Raw genomic sequence first — 20,887 nt, forward strand, 5'->3', positions numbered from 1 at the left:
CGTGTTGAATCAGCGGTTCGGAGCGCCAAAGTCACGTGATTTCAGCAGTTTGGCGGTTTGACACATGATCCGAATCATGATTCGACACGCTGATTCATATAATATTAATATTGAACCACTGCACTCACATGAACTGATTTAAATATGTTTTTAGTACATTAATGGATCTTGAGAGAGGAAATGTCATTGCTGGCTATGGAGGCCTCACTGAGCCATCGGATTTCAACAAAAATATCTTAATTTGCATTTCGAAGATTCTTACGGAAGTAGAACGGCATGATGGTGAGTAATAAATGACATTATTTTCATTTTTGGGTGAACTAACCCTTTAAGTTACAACTTAGTCTTGGTGTAAAGGGGCACTAAGTAACAACTTCCACACTACTAAATATCTTTGAGTTGCACCATTAAACTTGAAGCACAACTCTACGTATAAACAAAATATTTACAGAAGGGTATAATAATTATATAATTATTATACCCCTAAGCAATTTTAGTTTAACAATTATTATTAAACATTTAGTTTAAATGAACATAAATATGTACAGATAATTTGCAAATATAATTAAGATTTAGATTTAGAATCGTATACTTATATACTGTATATAACTATATAAACTAACTTCACAGCTTTCACTTGCACTGATATAGCGAGATATTTTCTTCTTGTTGTGTGTGCATTTATGTACTTCATTTTCTTCAATCTCGTAATCTTCTGCAGAAGAGAGAAAATCTTGCTGATTCTCTCGTGAGAATTGAATCACAGTTTCTCTGTTTCAAGGCATGTGATTGGCTGTTAGCTACTGATGTCACACTTTCATGTGCATGCGCTCCATGAACTTTGAATCAAAGCCTGAGTTGACAGAGAAAGTTGGTGTTCAGCGTCATGATACCAAAAAAATCCTGATTAAATTGGTTTGGGTTTCTTTTTCGACTTGAAACAAATCCTGTAACTCTGAGTTTGTTCAACTACCATCATGGTACGGGCCCCTGGATTAACAGTTGGAATAAAATAGTATACTGACTGAACTGCATCAAAAAGCTCTTGTTTTACCTGACAGACACACACACACACACACACATATATATTATATATATTTTATTTATATATATATATATATATATGATAATGCTGACATTTACACTTACTAGCAAGAGAGAAAACATTATTGGCATAAATGACTGTTTTAGTGGATCTTCAACACGAACCCATCCTAAACAACACACCTCTGTGTGCACTGGTCCCTGTTGTGCATATCGAATGAAATCAGTCATAATAAATAAATATAATTTTTTTTTTTTTTTTTTTAATTCTTTTATCAGCATTTATTTATATATTGATCCTTGATTTTATTCGTGATTAGTATCATATTTAATTATTTTAACTGTTAGTTATGTGAGGTAAAACAAGTCAGAATGAAGGATAAACAGAAATTCATAGCATTTAAGCATAACTTGTGCTTAAGTATTAAAGGCTGCTATTGGATCATTGAGGGCAACCTATGCGTTACTTTACGGAGAGCTATTAGCTACATTCTGCCTTAAGAACAAATGGTGCAATCGAATAAAGTACAGAATTAGTTACAAACTAGCTAGTAGTTACTAAACCTCTAGTGTTGACTTTACGTTCCAATTGAAGTGAGAACTTACGAATGGCCGGATCAACCCTACCCTGGAGAGTGTTGCTTCCGTTTAGCCTCTAATATGTTCAGATAGACCACCTTGAATGTAAGGGACTGTTCACACAGAAAGGTGATGTTCCATTAAAAACAACAACAACAAAAAAAACTAGACGCTGTACAATGACATGTTTTTAAGTTACTGCTTTTGACAAATCATTTCAAATGCATTGCTTATGATGTCTGTTACGCCATGATGACTCTTTATGTAGAAAACAATTAAAAAATCAGATGGGCACAGGAAAGCACCCTGAATGACCCATGAGTCACTTTGGATTAAAGTGTCTGCCCATAAGTGCTCACAATAAAAGGAAATATTCAACACTGAATTTTATATAAAGTATTGTTGAACTTGCATCAGGAAGCAAAATGGCATTCAGTGATGAGTCAATGGAAGCTCCAGCAGCCAGGGACAGGATAATTTAAGCCCACATACATTTTCCACTGCTTGAAAAATCCTCTCTGAGCATCATGAGTCATGAGATAGAAGATAACTCAAGTACTTTTCCATTAGATGTAGATAAAGTCTTGTTCAGTCAGCTTTACATTAATTTATTAATTTTATACATCAACTACGAACTGCAAACGTTGCATTTTCAGTAGTTGGTACAATTTTTGTGGTGTATTGGTATGTTTTTCTGCATCAGAAAAAGTGAGTTTTATGATCGTATTATGCCCTGTGCCATGTAGTGCACTGGCAAGCAGTTAGTTCTGTCTGCTTCTCTTTTAAAGGAGTGGCTTTTGTCATTCCACAATTGAAGCAGGTTCATTATTTGTGCACTCTTATATAAGATTACACTGGTCCATATTTATGTTTAGAAATATGCTAAGAATAGAGAAAGGTATGCTGAACATAATATAGAGATAACACTCATCTTGAATTGCATCTGCAAGGCCTGAATGGCCATTTGTTCTACATGCAGATTAAGCTTAGACCTATTTTTATTGAAGTTAGTCTAGCCTCATGCCGGAAGATCTACCTGAAGTTTTTCACTTTCATTTTTCACTCGAGATGCACAATATATCGGTAATTATCAGGCAACATTTTTTATTTTTTTTTACATTTATGTATTAGTTGATTATAAGTATTTAATAGACCCTTTTCATGGTGATGTGTTTCCACCGTTAACATCATAAATCATTGTGTTTTTAAGTATATTTCTTTTTTTTTTTTTTATGTAATGAACATTTTTAACACTATACACGAGGGTGTTTCTAATATAATGACAATTGACATCTTTCTGTATTCTGACTGCCATAATCAATTTCTGTAAATTTTTTTTTTTCTTATTTGGAAAGTTGTGGAAATGCTTTCATGGATTTTTTTTTTTCTTTTGCAATTAGGGCAAATGGAAAGCAAAAATCATAATTGCTGTAGTCTCCCATTTACCACTCTAGAAGTTTACCCAGCGATGATTATGTGTTTAGAACCCCGGAAATATGAAAAGGGTTCGTTGTTCATGCATTTCTCAGATTTTTACATTCACCTTTGTCGTCATCAAACATGCACTTAAATTTATACTTAAACTTCAGAAACTCTATTTAATAACAACACTGTTAAATGTAATCTTTAGCAAATGTAATAAGTATCCATTTTTCATACTATGTTATAATGTTGTGATTCTTAAATTAACTTGTAGCATTTAAAACAATTTTAGTTTTCGGTGTATTATTTATCATTTAGACAAAAGAGTACAGAATTTTAATATTGCAGTTTTTCTAGACGATTAACAGCTTAATTATATCAAGTCAAAATTATAATGAACCGACATGAACTTTTCCTACAGGGTTCAATCCCTCATCATGGTGCAAAAAACAGCAGAAAAAGACCAAGTCGTATCTTGCTCCTGTTGTTTCACTTTTAATGTGGAAGTCGTTGAAACTTCACTTGCCACCTGTCATGTTGGTTAAAGCAGAGCTGTGCTGTGGGAAAATGAATCACTAAAAAAAGAGGTTACTTGATAGGGGTGGTCCAGGATCAGCTTCGCTCATCCAGAAAAAACCCTGACCATAGTCAAATACAGCTCTGAAACTGGTCTAGGGTCTCTGGCACCAGGCAACCTCTACAGTACTTGCTCTTTAAATGAGTCACAATCCAGCATATATGACTTGGCTTCTGTCACAGAGCAATTTCACAACGGAAATGCGTTGACGTGTGCAGTCCAAGACCAGCAGCGCTGACACTCAGCCGTGCCTCATCTTGTTGAAGTCATGCTTTCTCACTGACAGTGAAAAGCCAGTGGTTTAGATTTGTTAAATGCATTGACTCATGTTAGTGACTTTTTCATGAAGCTGCTCTGTTGGGCATATTGCAGAAACGTAAATTGAATCAAATATTGTAGGTTACTCCATGAAAGAGACTTGTGTAAGATCTAATCTTTGAAAGTGTGTGCTGGGGGGAGGGGGTCGCAGTGTTTTTCAGTAGTAGGAAGTTACACGTGTTTTTGCTTGTACAGATAGTGCACGGCTAATGGCCTGAGACGGCAAGGCTCTTATCAGCGTGTCTTTCAGCTGTAGACTGATGCAGTTTCTGGAAGACACTTCAGGCCTTTCTTCTCACAAGAAATTCTGGCCTGATGCTTATCCTAGGAAGCCAGTCGATATAAATCAGTCCTCACAGCCAAAGAAGCTAATCAAAACTGGTAAGCTATCTGGGCTTGGAAGGTTGGCAATGAGTGTTTTACAATAATCTGTTTGGGTCGGTTGTGTCTGTGCCACAATGTTTCATAAGTACCACCGGTAAGCCTTTGCTACTGCAGTAGGGCTGCATGAATAGCCTATTAAAAAAAGTCACAAACAATAATCTCAATAAATAGAATTTTTTTAAAATATCTTTCTGTATGGCACTGCATGCAATATTCAATGCAATATGCAATAATCTACACTGACTTTTCCTTAATAATTTGCTATGTTATACACTATATCATATGTGAAATATTATTACAATTTAAAGTATATTTTCTATTTGAATATACTTTAAAATGTAATTTATTCCTGTGATTGCAAAGCTGAATTTTCAGCAGCCATTACTCCAGTCTTCAGTATTAATTTCTTTTAGTGCTGGCCTGGACGCTATATCAGTTCATTCTCTCTCAGCACCGGATTTGATTTCGCATGCGATATGTATTTTTCAAATACCAAATATCGGTGCATAGCTGTCTGAAACAATTGCTACATCTATGCAATAGCCACTAAGAGTGCTGTGTAGTATGTATTGAGAGGGGACCTCTATTAAAGCTACAATATGTAGATTTTCGCCGCTAGCGGTCACCTGTTCAAAACAAAGGCGTAGCTTGATGACGCCGAATTTGAGAGTGGAATCATGGGAGATGTCGTCTTCACCTCATAGCTATTGGAAAAGAATAGGGACGGGACTCGAGCAGAAATCGTGTTCATGGATGAGATTATTATCGTTACTGTAGTATGAAACAGAGCAGGGCCGAGTGATGTTGGAGCTGAACGAGGCCGCAGGAGAGATTGCTAATGAGAGACGAGCACGACACGCCTCGCGGAACTTTTATTATGCCGCAGTCGCCGGCACCACTTCTTCCGGTCAAGGGTATGAGGTATCACAGTGCTGTTTATCATATTAGAGACATTTGAGTGTGTTGAAAATTATGTTATAACATTACTCTGTGCCGTCGCTTGGCGGCTGCTGTGAGACACTTGTTACACACTGCAGTAAGCTAGATCGATTTTAGAATATCAGATTAATAAATGCTGGGTAGCTTGTGTTGATAAATGGCATGCAATTAATTTTAAAACGTATTGTATGGTGGAGAAAATGCTGTATTACTTAGCTACTTGACAAAATAGTAGTTTTCTCTGAGGCATGGTAAAAGCATGGTACTCGGTACTCGGAAAATCAAGAAAACTAGATTTAAACAATAAGACTAAACATGTTGAGCTATATAACAATAATTTGTTTTCTGTCTATAAATGTAACCAAACGCAAAACTAAATCGTCTTTAGTGTTTCCAAGGTTTCTACAAAATAAAACCGGAAACCGAGGGTAACGCAGATATGACGCCTTTGACAGGCGACTCCCGGACATGTCCTGTAACCTTTGTTAAAATTGTGATTTTTCTCATGATTTACAAATAGTTGGAAACATTTGGGATATTGTAAGTACTCAAGTGAACAAAATATAACACTGGCCTAGTGGTTTTTGGATACTTTACTGCAAAAATCTTACATATTGTGCCTTTAAATGCATACCCTTCTACTAATGGTTATAACTTTACAACACAACAATAAACAGCCCACACAACTAACTCTCTTTAACATGGCAAATCCTATGTAGAGCCCTAACAGAATAACGGAATCCAGTCACAAATGGAACTTGCTGTATAAAGTGCCTGTGTGACACTCGTGGTGTTTACGGTTTCTGCCGTCTCAATGTATGATGACATGAAAACATTAACTTTATAGTTCACTTCATGAGGATTTCACCATTTTATTTGGTTAAACTTTAATATCATACACACAGAAACCCGTCAAAATAAAGTTAGGTTTAACTTGAAGAAATTATAACAAATATGTACTATTGCACAGTTCACAGTTCTTCAATTAATAATAATAATAATAATAATAATAATAATAGTAAATTAAAACATTTTTTTCTAACTTGAAGAAATTATGAAAGAATATACTACTATTGCACAGTACGATGTTCTACTTAAAGTAATAATAATAATAGAATTAAAGTAAAACATTAATTTTAAGGAATATTACATATGTTTTCATATATTTTAAAAAGTAAACTTGCCCAAAAAAGGACATTTTAAAAAATTAACCAAAATAGTTAAATAAATTGATTTGATTATCACCATTTATGAAAGTAAATTTGTATTTGACCGTACAATGTTTTTATATTCCTTGTACTCCTGACAGTAAAATGCTGTTAAAAATGGTACGATTCCTTTTTTTTTTTATACTGATACTTTAAGAATTAAGAGTTTAATAGTTTTAATAAAAGTCATATTTACTATGTTTTTTTTTTTTTTTAGTATGTAAATCCATGTACTTAAGTTACTGACATGTTAGAGCAAAAAAGAAACATGAATGAGAAAATGGGATGTAAGTTTTAGCGGAATAAGTGGCAAAATAGAACTCAAAGTGTTGCTCGCACTGTTACTAATGTTATGAAGCGACGAAAATACTTTTTTCGCAAAAACAAAACAAAAATAACTACTTTATTCAACAAATTCATCTCTCCCCTGTCATTCTCCTACACTGTTTGCATTCAGCGCTTCCGTGTTCTAAGTCAGAACACCGGCTCAGCATCTTGTTTGAATTAATAAATAAAACAAAGAATTTTAAGTTTCATGTTCTGTCATCTGTTATTCAATTACTTTTCTTTTTTCAGATTTTGACTGTGGTATCGGTTCCATATTGGTATTGAGATATTTTAGTCTGGTATCGTAGCGTCGTCATTTTGGTATTGTGAGAACACAAGCAATGTGGCAATACTAGAAATCCCTTTATAATAACAAGCTGACGCTCACTGAATGTTTACACGGTCTTATTGTTTGCACCTTGAAGTTAAGCGCAAGTCAACTGACTGTCCACACACAGTGTATATTGGGTGTATATTGGGCTTTACAATTAGGGTTGCACTGATACCATTTTTCATAACTGATCACATTCCGATATTCTATATTCGGCTGACACCAATCAGATACCATGCTGTTTTTTTTTCTCGATCATTGTAGAATATCTGTACCTTTGTGTGTGTGGAACTGATGATCAATCTTTTATCTGTTAAACACAATCCACTAAATACACACAACTTTATTATAGAGAAAAATAACAAATGAATAAAAATATATAATCAATCTATAAACAAAATATATTTATAAACTAGGTGAGTGGATGATTCATCACCAGCAAAAGTACTTCCAGAAAAAATCTTTGGTAGTACACAGTAATTTTTATAAAATCTAAAAAAAACAAAACAAGCAAATCTAAACATTTTAGCAGTTTTAAACATTGTTAACAGTAACAATCATGAATACGCACAGGATTAGTCCCGTCCCGTCTGACCAATACCCGATCAGGCAAAAATTTTAGTATTCAGAGCCGATACCGATACTGAATATCAGATCGATGCATCCCTAGTTGCAATGATAATTGTGAACTGCCTCTGATTCTTGGCACTTTGGTTCTAAACGTTGTAAATTTAAAACTGCAGTAGATTTAAATGGAATTGTGTAATCAACACTTTTCACAATTACTTAATCAAAGCAGCAGTAATCATACTGTAATTTTTCCAGTTAACTGTGCATCCTTATACTCCAGACTTCAAATTTTTTTAAGAAACAAAGTGAGTTATGTACATTCTGCAGAAGCTTGCCTCGCTTATAGTCTGATATCATATCAGTTTGACCCAGATGACTTGGCGTGACAGTAAGCCTTAATTACAATGTTCCTGCCCAAATGCTTCCTGGTTTGAGACAGGTGTACTACTTGCAAAACAGTTCACTAAAGCCAGCCCTAGATAATGGGAGGTGCCCTGTAATTTTGAACACTGGTGACAGGCGCAGATGGAGCTGCATTTATGATTGAAATCCCCACACAGAGCTGAGTTTGTGGTTGATATGAGATAAGACTCATGTTTGAGCTGCTTTTTTCTTCTTTGAATGCTACCACCCATAAGACTGGCCATCCATGTGTTTTCTTTCTTTATTTTTTTTTAATTAAAATCAATATAAAGTAGCTGTTACAGTCTATTTCAGATGGCAAAACCAAAAGATATATCATAGTCAAGATGTGGAGCGACACTTTAAAGTGTTTTGCTTCCCTATCTAGAGACTGAATATAGTCTATGTTGGTGTGGTTGTTGAATTAATGTAGGTATAGAGGGATAAAGGATGAAGCCACAGAATAGTATTGTAGTTCTAGCCCATGTCTAGGTTTCTGTGCACTGCCATTTTGTTTATCTGTGTGTGTGTTGTGAGTCATCAGGTCGTGACTGACCTCCTCCACAGCCGGTGCTGGTCAGGACAGCCTGTTTCTCTCTCACCCTCTCTGTCCGGTTGTGTGTGTGTGTGTGCATGCGTGCATGAAATGGAATGAGCTGTTTGTATGTCCCACACAGCTCCTGCTGCTCTCCTGACCAGGGCTTTGCAAAGAATTTTGCAGTTTCCACTCATTCTCTCTCATCCATAGCTGAGGGAAGTCTGAGGGTTGTGTGAAGCACCTGGTTTTTGTCTGGTGCTGAAAGCTCTTCAGCTGCTGTGCTTGCTGTAATGTCTGTTTCTGAGCTCCACTAATGGTGCCAAATGTTCCCCAGATATCCCTTCCCCTTTCACCTCTCTCAGGCCTCAGGGTGTTCTGGATGAGTTTATTGCCAGAGTCTTACTTAAGGACATGTTAGAAGAGTATTAATGCAGTACTGTATCTTGTTATGGAGTGATGTAACATAATATTTGTATTTAAAGTAGGCTATAACATGCTCAGTGCTACTCCTAGAGGTGCTACTCCTTCTGGTTTTATGCTGGTAGTTTGGAATTCTCAGTTTCTTACTTGGATAAGTTCAATAGAATGCCACTTGATGGTGAACTTCTATAATAATAATAATAATAATAATAATAAACCTTAACTTGTGAGCAAATAAAACTGACCAGTGAGTAAACATTCTTATATAAATGATGATAAACTTGCATAGCAAACATTTCCAGAGTATACAACAGAGTACATTATATTCTGTGTTGATAATTGTACATGTTCCAAAACAAATGCTAGCACTGCCATTCTATTTCTGCATACTTCACCTGAACATATAGCGATCTGATGTCTAACTGAAAGACGTCAGAGATGTCAATCTGACTTGTCTTAGAGTTACTGCGTTCCATTTAAACACATTTGAACTAGCTAAATCAAATAACTATCTAAATTTCAGTTTTTTTTGAAGAATGCCATTACCTGTTTGAATTTCAGTTCAGTACGTGTGGCAAATTCAATTTAAATTTACACTCGTGAATTGAAACTAATTATTAAATACTGAATTTCCCAACCTGTTTAGGACTGAACTCTGTGTTGTATGTTAAAAGCAGTATACATAAAGTTGTGCGTTCAGAATACAGTACGTCAAATTCGACTTGTATTAGCTAAGCTCAGAGAACTGTGATGAAATTATGTAGCATCAATGATGTTTTTGGATTCATACCCTCTTAAAATGTACTCAATGAATGATCTTGCAGAAGGTTATTGAAATAGTTCTGAATCCCATATTAAGTGTTTTGCATATCTAAAGTTATGTCTAATTTTGTTTATCTTTTTTCTAGACTGTTGCCTTTCTTGGTGATGGACACACAGTGGTTCAACAAACTCTGATGGTCTTTAGCTCCCTGTTGCATTCAGCAGTCCTGTCGTAGGGGCGGCTGAGGGGGCAGACCCTTCATGCACTGAACTCATACAATGACCGACCCCATCATGGACTTCTTTGATGACCCTAACATATTTGGGGGAGGGCTTGACAGCCTAGTCCAGGATGATCCCGGGTTTACCCCTGGGGCAGTGTCCTTGGATGATGAACTTCACTTGGGTCCTAGTTTGGAGAATCTTCAGGTGGATGCAGGGCCCAGATCTTCTACCATCCAACATGGGATACCCTACAGTCAACCTGTGGGGCATTTTGACACTGTGAAGGCACAGACCTCAATAGAACAGTCCTTTCCTAGTCCAGACGTAGGTAGCAATGATGGAAGATCTTTTTTGTCACAGCAGCAGCCATTTCAAAGGCATACTATGAACCAAGTGCCCCAGACCAATGGACTGTTTCTTCACAACAGCCCCATGTGGGGAAACCATGATCAAAAAGGGAATAACTACCATCAGCACCATCAACACCACCAACAACTTCATCAACAACTTCAACATAAACACTTTCAACAGCAACAACAGTTTCAGCAGCATCAAGCTCAACATCAGCAGTACAGTCATCAGCATCTTCAGCAGAGACAGCACAGTCTCAATCAACACCCGATCTCGAACCAGCTGCAGCTTCCACACCAACAAATAGCCCATCAGGGCTTGCACCACATTGCACCACAACATCTCAATTTTTACTATGAGGGCAATGTCCCCCAAAATCATTCCCAGCAGCACCACCATAACTCGCTCAGTGTAGAGGGTAGTCCTTTTCACCCTACAGTTGCCCAAAGTGGTCATTCACAGTCCAAACAGTATCTCGAGGCCTCAATGAGGCCTGTGTCTTCTCAACAAAGTGGCTTTCAGGTGGCACAAGGGGTCCAAGGGTTTACTACAGGTCCAAGGTTGGAAGACAATGACCTGGCCTTCCCTGTCCAGCCTTCCCCTGCAACCCATTCTTTTCAAACTGACTCGGTTAGCCATGCTTCGTCCTATCCCACTGCTCGTTACGCTCCCAGTGTGGTAAATGAAACACAGTCTTACTCCTCTGCCCCAGTATCTATTACAACCTCTTCTATGGCCATCTCACCATCTGCTTCAAACCTGTTGGATACTGGTTGTCCTTTCCTGTCTAATTCCGGAATGGAACATCAGCAGCAACAAGTCAGAATACCGGGAAGTCCAGCACAACAGTGCCCTTTACGTAGCTCCAAATCGGACCAGAATCCCTTCAACTCCTCTGAGGTGTTCTCAGATGGTCTGAACTCATTCTCTGCAGACCGTCCGTTCTCTACGGCAGAGCGAAGGACATGTGATGTGCCTGGACCTTTGGTTGCGAACCAGAGCGTAAGCAGCATTAATGGGTTTCAGGCTCTGGAGGAGGTCTTGCTTGGAGAGCAACATGATCAAAGACTTGACGACCTAAGTGAAGCTCCTGACCTAATAGGAGATGAGCTGTTGCCTCAGCTGGAGGCACTAGACCAGGAAGAGAACTCTAATCACTCTTGGATAAATGTAGGACTGGGGAATGGCCGAGAAGAGGAAGTGAAGGGGCAGGAAAGCATGGAGGATCTGCCAATGGTATATGATGCACAGGTGAGAGAAGCAGTTCTCAGATCTTTCGCAAATGTATCTTGTTTTGTTTGATGTTTGTAAAGGTTCAGTGCTGGGATGTTGGAGTGAGTCAAAGATTACAGCTATGAGCTCTCAGTTTTAGTTATCAGCTCTGCTTGGCTTGTTTTGTGCGGATGTGAATGATTCGTAACAGGGTTTTTGTAGTTGTTGTTGGTGTTTATCTACACCCAGAAATATACGTTAATGAAAATAAGAAATATGAAAATAAAAATAAGTTAATGACATGGATGAGAGATAAATGAAATGATTGCTGGAATGTTGCCAAGCAGACAATGGACTACTTTGACAACAGGCTACATTGTAGTGTTTAACTGTACTGGAAGAGAAAGGTCAAGACAGACAGGCTCCATTAAATAATAATTCACCACTCCTCCTGTCAAGGGCCTGTAGACAGGTACTGTAGCAGCCGATTAAGAGTTGCAGTGGTGTTTAGGACTTACTGGGGCTAAGCGTACTTAAGGCTATAACAAGATGTGGGTCAGGCCAACCATAGGATAGTGGGAGGTGCACTCCTACTGACTAGAGTGGGTCTGGCTTGTGGTTTTTCTGTCTGTGTGTGTTGATGTGAGATTAGTGTTTGTGTGTGAGTGCAGGCAGAAGGGAGATGTTGATAATGAGGTTTCCTGAGGGAAATGGAGAATGAGAGAGGGAGAAAAGAGCAGGAGTGCTGTCTAGACTGTGATCGCAAGCTGCAGGCAGTGCTTTCAGCAATGCTGCCTGGCAGTGTCAACTCTTTCTCTCTCTACTTTCTGTTGTCTCCCTTTCTGTCTCTCTCTCTCTGTTGTGATGCATGAGCATCAGTCTTTCCCCTCAGCACTTTGCTGCTGACACAGGGAGTTGAGGCTCAGTGATTCAGCTGCCACACTCTCTCTCACACACACACACACACTGTGAACTCTTTCAACTAGTTCTACCGGGCACATGGAGTGCTCTCGCAGTCAGACGTGCACTCACAAATACACCTACCCAAATACGGATTCTGATTCGCCAGTGCTTTTTTTTTTTTTTTTTTCTCCATGAGAAGAAATGCAAACAGGAGTCTCCTCTTTGTTTGTCAATAGAGAGATGGAGGGTAGTTCAATGTACCATATTGATTATCAGCTTGGGATTTGACGGTGAGAAAATTTTCCTACCGGTTAATCGACATGTGACAACACCGGTAATACCGGTGTCACCGGGGGGCAGGGCCTCCACCACTTTTTTATTTTTATTTTTTTAAATCGCTTTTATGAATCCCGGTGTGCGGCCGTGTGAATTTTACTTTCACTTTCAAATTAGCACCAATTTTGAATGGTGGGTTAGTATTCTTACTGAAAAACACAACAACAAAACAGTACAACGACAAACTCGCTTCTATTAAACATAGAACGTTTATTAACAAAACGAGTAAGAATACACCATGCTAGGCCTAATAATAACAAATAGGCTAACTTAACGTTTATATAAAAAAACTGAAAATCAAACCATGGAAACTCTGGAACCAAATAAATAAGGAACAGAACGTTTAAGTTCTTTAGTAAAAAGCAGTGAATAATTCTCTCTCTTACCTCTGTTCTTTGATTAACATTAATGACACTTTAAGATCTGCTGCTGCTGCACACGACACGGATCTGATGTTTTCTCACAAATCTTTACGTTCATTAAAGACTTAATTTAATTCATTGAAGACTGCTCTTATGAGGACACTCGACAAAACATACATTTTGGCATAATTTGTGTGTGTAATGGTTCGTTCAAGCACGGAAGAGAACGCAATACTGCCGCGCATTGTGTGTGTCACATAGGCAGGACATTCACAGACAGCGCTTGAATGTTTTAAAAGCATTTGCATGAATAAGAGCTTGATAATTTAAACGGATACTGCTTTAATTGTGTTAAATATTTTTAATGCATTAAACTGAAAAAATTTTTTAAAAAAATGCGTCAGTGGGCAAGTGATGAAACCGGTGTTGCGACTGAACACCGGTAACACCGACTACCGTAGCAAGCCTATTATCAGCCGATATGACAGTTTTTATCAGTATTGTCTAGTGTTGTCACGAATTTCCAACTTCGATACGATACACACGCTTTACCAAAAATTTTTATATTCTACCATTTTCAATACCACGGGGGAAAACTGACATACAGATAATGTATTATCATAGAATTGTTTTGATAATTTGGGTAATTCCATTGTAGTAGCTTACACATAGCATAGGAGAGAGGCTTTATGGGAATCGTTGAACTACATTTACAAAAAAAAAAAAAAAAAGATAAGTAAACGGTCAGTAAAAAAATAAGAACAAATAAACAAATTGCAAACGATAGCACAAATAAACAGAATAAAGAGACAAATGAAATAAACATGCCTTTAATTTTTCAGGTGGGTCTAACAGTAATCATGTAAGAAATAATACAGAAATTAAAGTAATCAAATGTAAAACAACTGGATAGATTTCATTGTAAAAATTTAATATAGATTAATGCTTACAATTAAAGTCACAAGTTATTCAGTCAAGAGCAGCAAGTGATTTTCTTTGTCTTTTGTTTTTTGATTAACATGACAGACAGCAGGTTTATTAGGCTGCTGTCACTTTAAGAGCTTATGCACGGATCCAATATACTGTTACACAACATTCGTTTTCTCTCAACTATTTACGTTCCAAAACTGCCTGCAATAAGCCACGAAAAAGAAGTCAATTTGGTAGTCTCGAGCTGTTTGAGAAGCGGCTTTATGAGAGCGCAACTTATATAGATCAGTGGTGCACGCACTTTTGGTGTGAGCACGAAACCTGCAGGAATTAGTAAAATTATGTGAGATAAGAGACACACGAAAACACGCAGCTGGTATCGGGGTATCTGGTAAAGAAATAATGGAGCCGTTTCAGATATTTCAGTATCGATACATATTGAAATATCGATATTTTTGACAACACTAGTATTGTCAATGTTGCATATAGGGCTGGGCAATTAAGGCCAAAAAATTATCATGATGATATTTTTTTTTTTTTTTTTTTCATATCAGTCGATATCGATAATTATCATGATAAATGTCAAATTTTTTTTTTTTTTTTATTATTATTATTTTTCTTCAAACTTCCAGGGCTTTTTGGGGGCCTTAACGTGCTCAAAAACTCTTGAAAATTGGCACACACATTGGAATCTGCGGCCATTAGGACACCGCAGAGGCTGGGACCCGGGCGTGGCATGGGGGCTCGACAGCGCCCCCTTGAATGGGATCCAAAAACTTGGCCATATATCAAACACGCTTGCATGTATTAGTATGAAACTCGCTCCACATAAAGACCTCATCGGGCCAAACAACTTAAGTTATATGCCAGCTCAACAGGAAGTCAGCTATTATGGGTTGTTTGAAAAACGCATGCTCTGGAATTTGTTATACTCCTCCTAGGCGATTAATCCGATCACCACCAAACTCGGTCACCATAAAGTCAAGACATTGATGATGAAAAATTGCCAGCGGATTTTTGATATCTCGAACGGTTTGGCTGTGGCGAGGCAACGGATTTATGGTGAGAAAAGGGAAACACGACATGTGTTATAACGTCTGCATACATTGATTGATTATTATGAAACTTCAGCTGTGTGTTCGTTGTAGGAGGCTGATCACATGGATGTGACTATTGTCAGTCAAAGTTATAGCGCCACCAACTGGCAGCAGGAAGTGTGTCACTTTCAAAATGCTTTGAGATCACCCTCTTACTTTCACCCGATTTGCTTCAAACTTCATCAGAATAATGTCAAAACATGGCAGATGTAGACCTGTGATTGTATTTGTGATATCCTAAATATTGTTGCCATGGCAACATGTCAAACTTCAATAATATTCTTGAGTGTTTTTGAGGTGCTTAACATGCTTCAAATTGCATGAAACTCGACACACACAACTCGACACACACATCAGTATTGTCGACCAGTAGACATGGGCAAAACTGTATAAATGGGCAGGGAGAAAGGCCTCTGTAGCGCCACCTTTTGACAAAAGTGGGGGGGGTTAGTTTTTCCTACAGTCACCAAACTTGGTACACATATTGTACTCATCTCGCCAGACAGTTTTCTAATTTACATTCATTAGCTCTGACCAACAGAAAGTCAGCTATTTTGGTTTGAATGTGGATTTTTTTGAAAAAAGAGGCTATGAATTTTATACTACTTCTCCTACAGGGTTTATACAATCTACACCAAACTTTTTTAACTTGGTGCTAAGACATTGCAGTTGTTTAATTGCAAATGGATGTTGGATATCTCAAACGGTTTGGCCGTGGCGAGGGAACTAATTTATGGTGAGAAAAGGGAAACAGAAAGAGTTATAACTTCTGCATACATTAATTGATTTTGATGAAACTTCGGCTGTGTGTTCGTTGTACAAGGCTGATCACATGGATGTGACTATTGTGAGTCAAAGTTATAGCGACACCAACTGGTAGTAGGAAGTGTGTCACTTTCAACAAACTTTGAGATCACCCTCTTATTTTTACCCAATTTGCTTCAAACTTCGTCAGAATAATGTCAAAACATGGCAGATGTAGACCTTTGAAAAGAATCGTGATATCTCAAACATTGTTGCCTTGGATCAACATCATTTTCCTCTTGCATCAAACTTTAATATTCGTTTTGGATGCTTTTGAGACTCTTAGCCTGCTTCAAATTGCATGAAACGCGACACACACGTCAGGATTGTTACCCAGTAGACATGGGCAAAGCCTTAGAAGCGGGCGGGGAGGAAGGGCTCTATAGCGACACCTTATAGTGCAGTAAATGTGGAGTGAATTTGACATAGTCCTTTGATGTTTAACCATTTTAAATTCCTATTGCCCGCTGTGCACATTTGTCCTGAAGCCACCGGGGTGGCGGTGCCACCGGGCTTGGGCCCGCCATCGCTGCTTGCAGCTATATTTCAATTCAAGTTTAAAAGCAGATTTTTGCTCCTGAGTGAAAGTTGTAGAAACAAGACAGTTAATTGTGGTTTTATCATCAGAACATTTACAAACACTTGCCAAACAGGTGAACATTTCGCAAAAATATCACATTTTGTCTCTTAAAAATGCACATTTGGCAGTAGCTTGAGTGGAGTGACAGTAGCAGTAGCTTGAGTTTGGATGCAGATGTATATTTATGTTCATTAACAACACAACAGTAGCATCTGTAAAAATGGTAACAACCTAATTTTTAAAGGGTCAAATTTTATTTTTATAATACACATTAAGAAACGCTATAGCTTAATAAAAACAAAATAAAATAAAAAAAAAAAAAAATTCCATTACTCTTTTAATACATTTAATGTGTAATAATAGAATAAAATTCTATATGAATAGCCCACATTTCTGCCACAATCCCATGGTTTCAGTTAGTGATACTACAGTAAATCATGGTAAATGTTGGCAACTTGTGGATTGAAAAGCCTTCTAACTGTATTGTGGCTCAATATTTCTTCTGTTTTCCACATCAGTGTTGTGGAGAATGTCATCGCTGTTTTATCTGACTTTAACCTAGTTGAAATCACGAGGCATTTGATTTGAGGTTTGTATGGGAGAACTCTGCACCAAACTCAGGCACTTCTCACTGGATCTCACTGCACTGGTTAGTAGTTGTGTGATTGAGATGGTCAGCAAGTAAATGCATTCATTCTAAGTTCACGCTGCAGTGTCTTTTGAGCCAAGCTGATAAGTGTTCCATAAAGTGCGTGGTTTAGACGAGCAGCTCTGTTTAGCTTTTGGCGCGTTTGCCATTTCTCGTACTCAACAGAAATAGCAGCACATATCAGTGCGATGGTCTGCAACACTCGTGTGCAGCATTATTTGCATATATCGAACACTTATTGAACTTCTTTTATAATTTTATTGAGGAAAATTATATCGCAATAATTATTGTAATCGTTTTATCGCCCAGCCCTAGTTGGATAAATGCAGACTAATATTATATATTTAATTGTGCATGCTTATTTACCATTTTTACAGTTAGATTACCTTTGCTGTCAGTCACTTAAAATAAATCTTTAAAAACGCTAATTAATAACACTGCTGGAATGTGATCTTAATATTATTTATATTGTGTTTTCATTTTTATTTATTTAGACAACATTTTAATATTGGCTATTTATTGGTTATCAGCCATAACTAACAATATAATTTTCAGAATTGTAGAATATGTTACAATTTAACTAGACTTTGTAAAGGTACTGAAAGCCAAGTCAGTCAAGATGGATTGTTATGTTCTCCTTTAGTCAATCTGTCTGTCCTCGCAGATCCTTAATTAAAGCAGAGGCAGGATGTGGATCAGAGTTCATATCGTGTGACTTCCTGTAGTGAGTGTGTTTGTGTTGCTGTGTCTGTCTGCATTTGTGTGTGTGTCTGAGCGAGAGGGAGAGAGAGACGAGCCATTCATGTGCACTGGGCTGTGGAAAGCCAACAGATGTATAATGTGAGGCAGTCCCAGGGTAAAAGAGAGAGATGCACTCAACCTTCTCTCTCCCTGAGGGTCTCGAGGGCGAGTTTGTGCTTTAATGTTCTGAGTTTTTAAGCCTGTGGACCACGAGGGGTTGGTGTTTCAGTATTGAAACTTGACTCACCTAGGAGGTCAGTTTAGTTGCAGTAGAAGGGAATGGCTTTCTCTTTCTGTGTCTGTGTGCGTGTATGCGTGTGTGTGTGTGTGCGTGCTTTACTTGGGTTAAATGTTTGTAGAAAATACAAGATCATGGTTGAACATGTTCAGACAGAAATTTCACTAGTACGTAACTTGATTTATTCACGCTACTGCAAAGATAACCCTACTTCAATGCATTTAATGGCCGAATCAGTGAGGGTTTATGGGGGGGTGGAGGCCACAAATATAGAATAAAACTCCCATTAGACTAATACATTACAACAAAAACTGTCTATACTTTTACACAGGTGTTTTCCTCAAGTTTGATTAGATCTGTAACTTTAAAAAGGGGGTATTTTTCACACTAGTCTATGGAAAATTCCCATTCTGATCAACCCCTCTTGTGATATGAAAGATACATTTTTTGCATAGCAGCTGTGTTGATCAGGATTGAAAATGTTTGAAATAATTAAATAAATAAACTGCCATTTGATCTGACTGACGGTTTAGGAATTGACCAAGTTAAAATGTGAAAAATGGTTTGGAATGAATGACAGGGTAGATCAGAGGCGGTCACAGTGTTACAGGGTGGTGTGATAGTGTGAGGGCCCGAGAGAGCGAGCGAGACCGGCTGACGGCATGAACAGAGCCCCTTTGTGCTACTGCTTTGTCCAGAATGAACATTCAGCAACATAGATGCAAATACCAATCCACATCACTCACATGCACACACAAACACCCTACGGTACTGTCTGGATGGGATCCAGATGATGGATCCGCTTTTTAAAGAGGTCATATGTTTGTTTTTTGTTTTTTTAAATCTGTGTTCCACTTGAGTTTAGTTCACTGTACTTTTATGTTGGTTATATCTCAATGCCTTTTTTGCATTTGAAATGAGTATTAACTCTTGACTTGTGGGTTTGTTGGTGTGTTCAATCAAGTTTCGCCAGGTTAACATAGCCCATTTAGCCCCTGCTGGTAGATGCTGTAACTACACAGTCTGGCTACGTATAGGATCTTTCTCCACTGATGGCAGAAATGTCTGTTTATTTGTCAAAATAGATTTTTAAAGAGATAGTTCACCCAAAAATGAAAATTCTGTCATCATTTACTCACCCTCAAGTTGTTCCAAACCTGTATGAATTTCTTTCTTCTGCTGAACAGAAAAGAAGATATTTTGAGGAATGTTGTTAACCAAACAGTTGATGGGATTTTTTTCCATACTATGGAAGTCAATGCGGTCCATCAACAGAATTTTCATTTTTGGGTGAACTATCCCTTTAATAGGGATGTCCTGTCAAGTTTTTGCGCATCTGATTCGAGTGATTAAATAAAGAGTCCCGATCTAATACTTGTATTTTCTTACTCTCTCCAATGACATCTCAGATAGTCTGACAGAAGATAAAAATAAACAGTAAATAAATGAATTTTGAATGATTAGTTACAAAAGTGTGCATCAAATATGTTAAACACAGAACCTTGAGCGTGTGTGAGATGCACTAGAACAGACCTCATTGGTTCTTGATGCGTCACGCACGCACATTTGCATACCTTCACCTACTGCTCGACACTTGCGTGACAGCTGACATAAAATAAAGGATCGGACTTATTACACTGTGTTCCAAATTATTATGCAAGTTACATATCAGTAAGATTTCAGTACAATAAACATTCAGATTTCAGGGTTTCCATTTACCTGGCAAACTACTCAACAAACCTGTCTGAGATTGATACCAGTTATCTAAAAAGATATGGAAAATAAAACAAACAAACACTTTCTTTGAAAAAGTAAAATCTGAATGTTTATTGTACTGAAATCTTACTGATATGTAACTTGCATAATAATTTGGAACACAGTGTATAGCCGATACCGATCAGTTAAAAAAATGCTTAATCTGCTCCGATACCAATCCTTGAGAACCGATTGGGATAATTTTTTAAAACAATATTTAAATTATAAACAAATATTGTTCAAAATGATAAGGAATAGTAAAGGATTAGTTCACTTTTTAAAATGAAAATTACCCAACGCCTTCAATATGAAGAAAGTGTAATGCCTCTCGCAGCTCAAAACACACTACGACGCCTTCCATATTCAACTTACGGAAAAAGCGTAACTGAGGTGACGTCAGTTTATGCTTTTTTCGTAAGTTGAATACGGAAGGCGGTCTGTCAGAAGCTTGATATTTTACTTTATAACTTGTTAAATATGGATATTTTTCTTACACAAACGCATCGCTTCGCTTCAGAAGGCCTTTATTAACCCCCCGGAGCTGTGTGGAGTATGTTTATGATGGATGGATGTACTTTCTTGAGCTTCATACTCGTTGGTCCCGTTCACTGCCGTTATAAAGTTCGGATGCGTCAGGATATTTATTAATATATCTCAGATTGTGTTCATTAGAAAGAAGAAAGTCATATGCACCTAGGATGGCTTGAGGTGAGTAAATATTGGAGTAATTTTCATTTTAAAATGAACTAATCCTTAAAGGTCAGTAACATTTCTTTTCAGAAGAAATGAATACTGACAACCTGGGTGAAGACCGGGGTTAATATTCAGCAATGATTCATTAAATTGATCAAAAATGTTATTTTTTTATATTACTTTGAAAAGA

General features: G+C 37.5%; 1 protein-coding gene across 5 annotated transcripts in view; it reads left to right on the top strand.

The window, feature by feature from the left end:
• The window catches only part of chd9 (chromodomain helicase DNA binding protein 9), a 75,621-nt gene that overhangs the window by 1,982 nt on the left and 52,752 nt on the right, over positions 1-20,887 (top strand). For all 5 annotated transcript variants that reach the window (XM_051900167.1, XM_051900171.1, XM_051900170.1 and 2 more), the window contains exon 2: positions 9,968-11,648. In XM_051900167.1, the coding sequence (XP_051756127.1) occupies positions 10,101-11,648 (1,548 nt within the window). In that variant the 5' untranslated portion in view covers positions 9,968-10,100. The remainder of the gene's footprint in view (positions 1-9,967; positions 11,649-20,887) is intronic.

The sequence above is a fragment of the Ctenopharyngodon idella genome, chromosome 7 (genome assembly GCF_019924925.1).
Source record: "Ctenopharyngodon idella isolate HZGC_01 chromosome 7, HZGC01, whole genome shotgun sequence".
In the NCBI taxonomy this organism is placed as follows: Eukaryota; Metazoa; Chordata; class Actinopteri; order Cypriniformes; family Xenocyprididae; genus Ctenopharyngodon; species Ctenopharyngodon idella.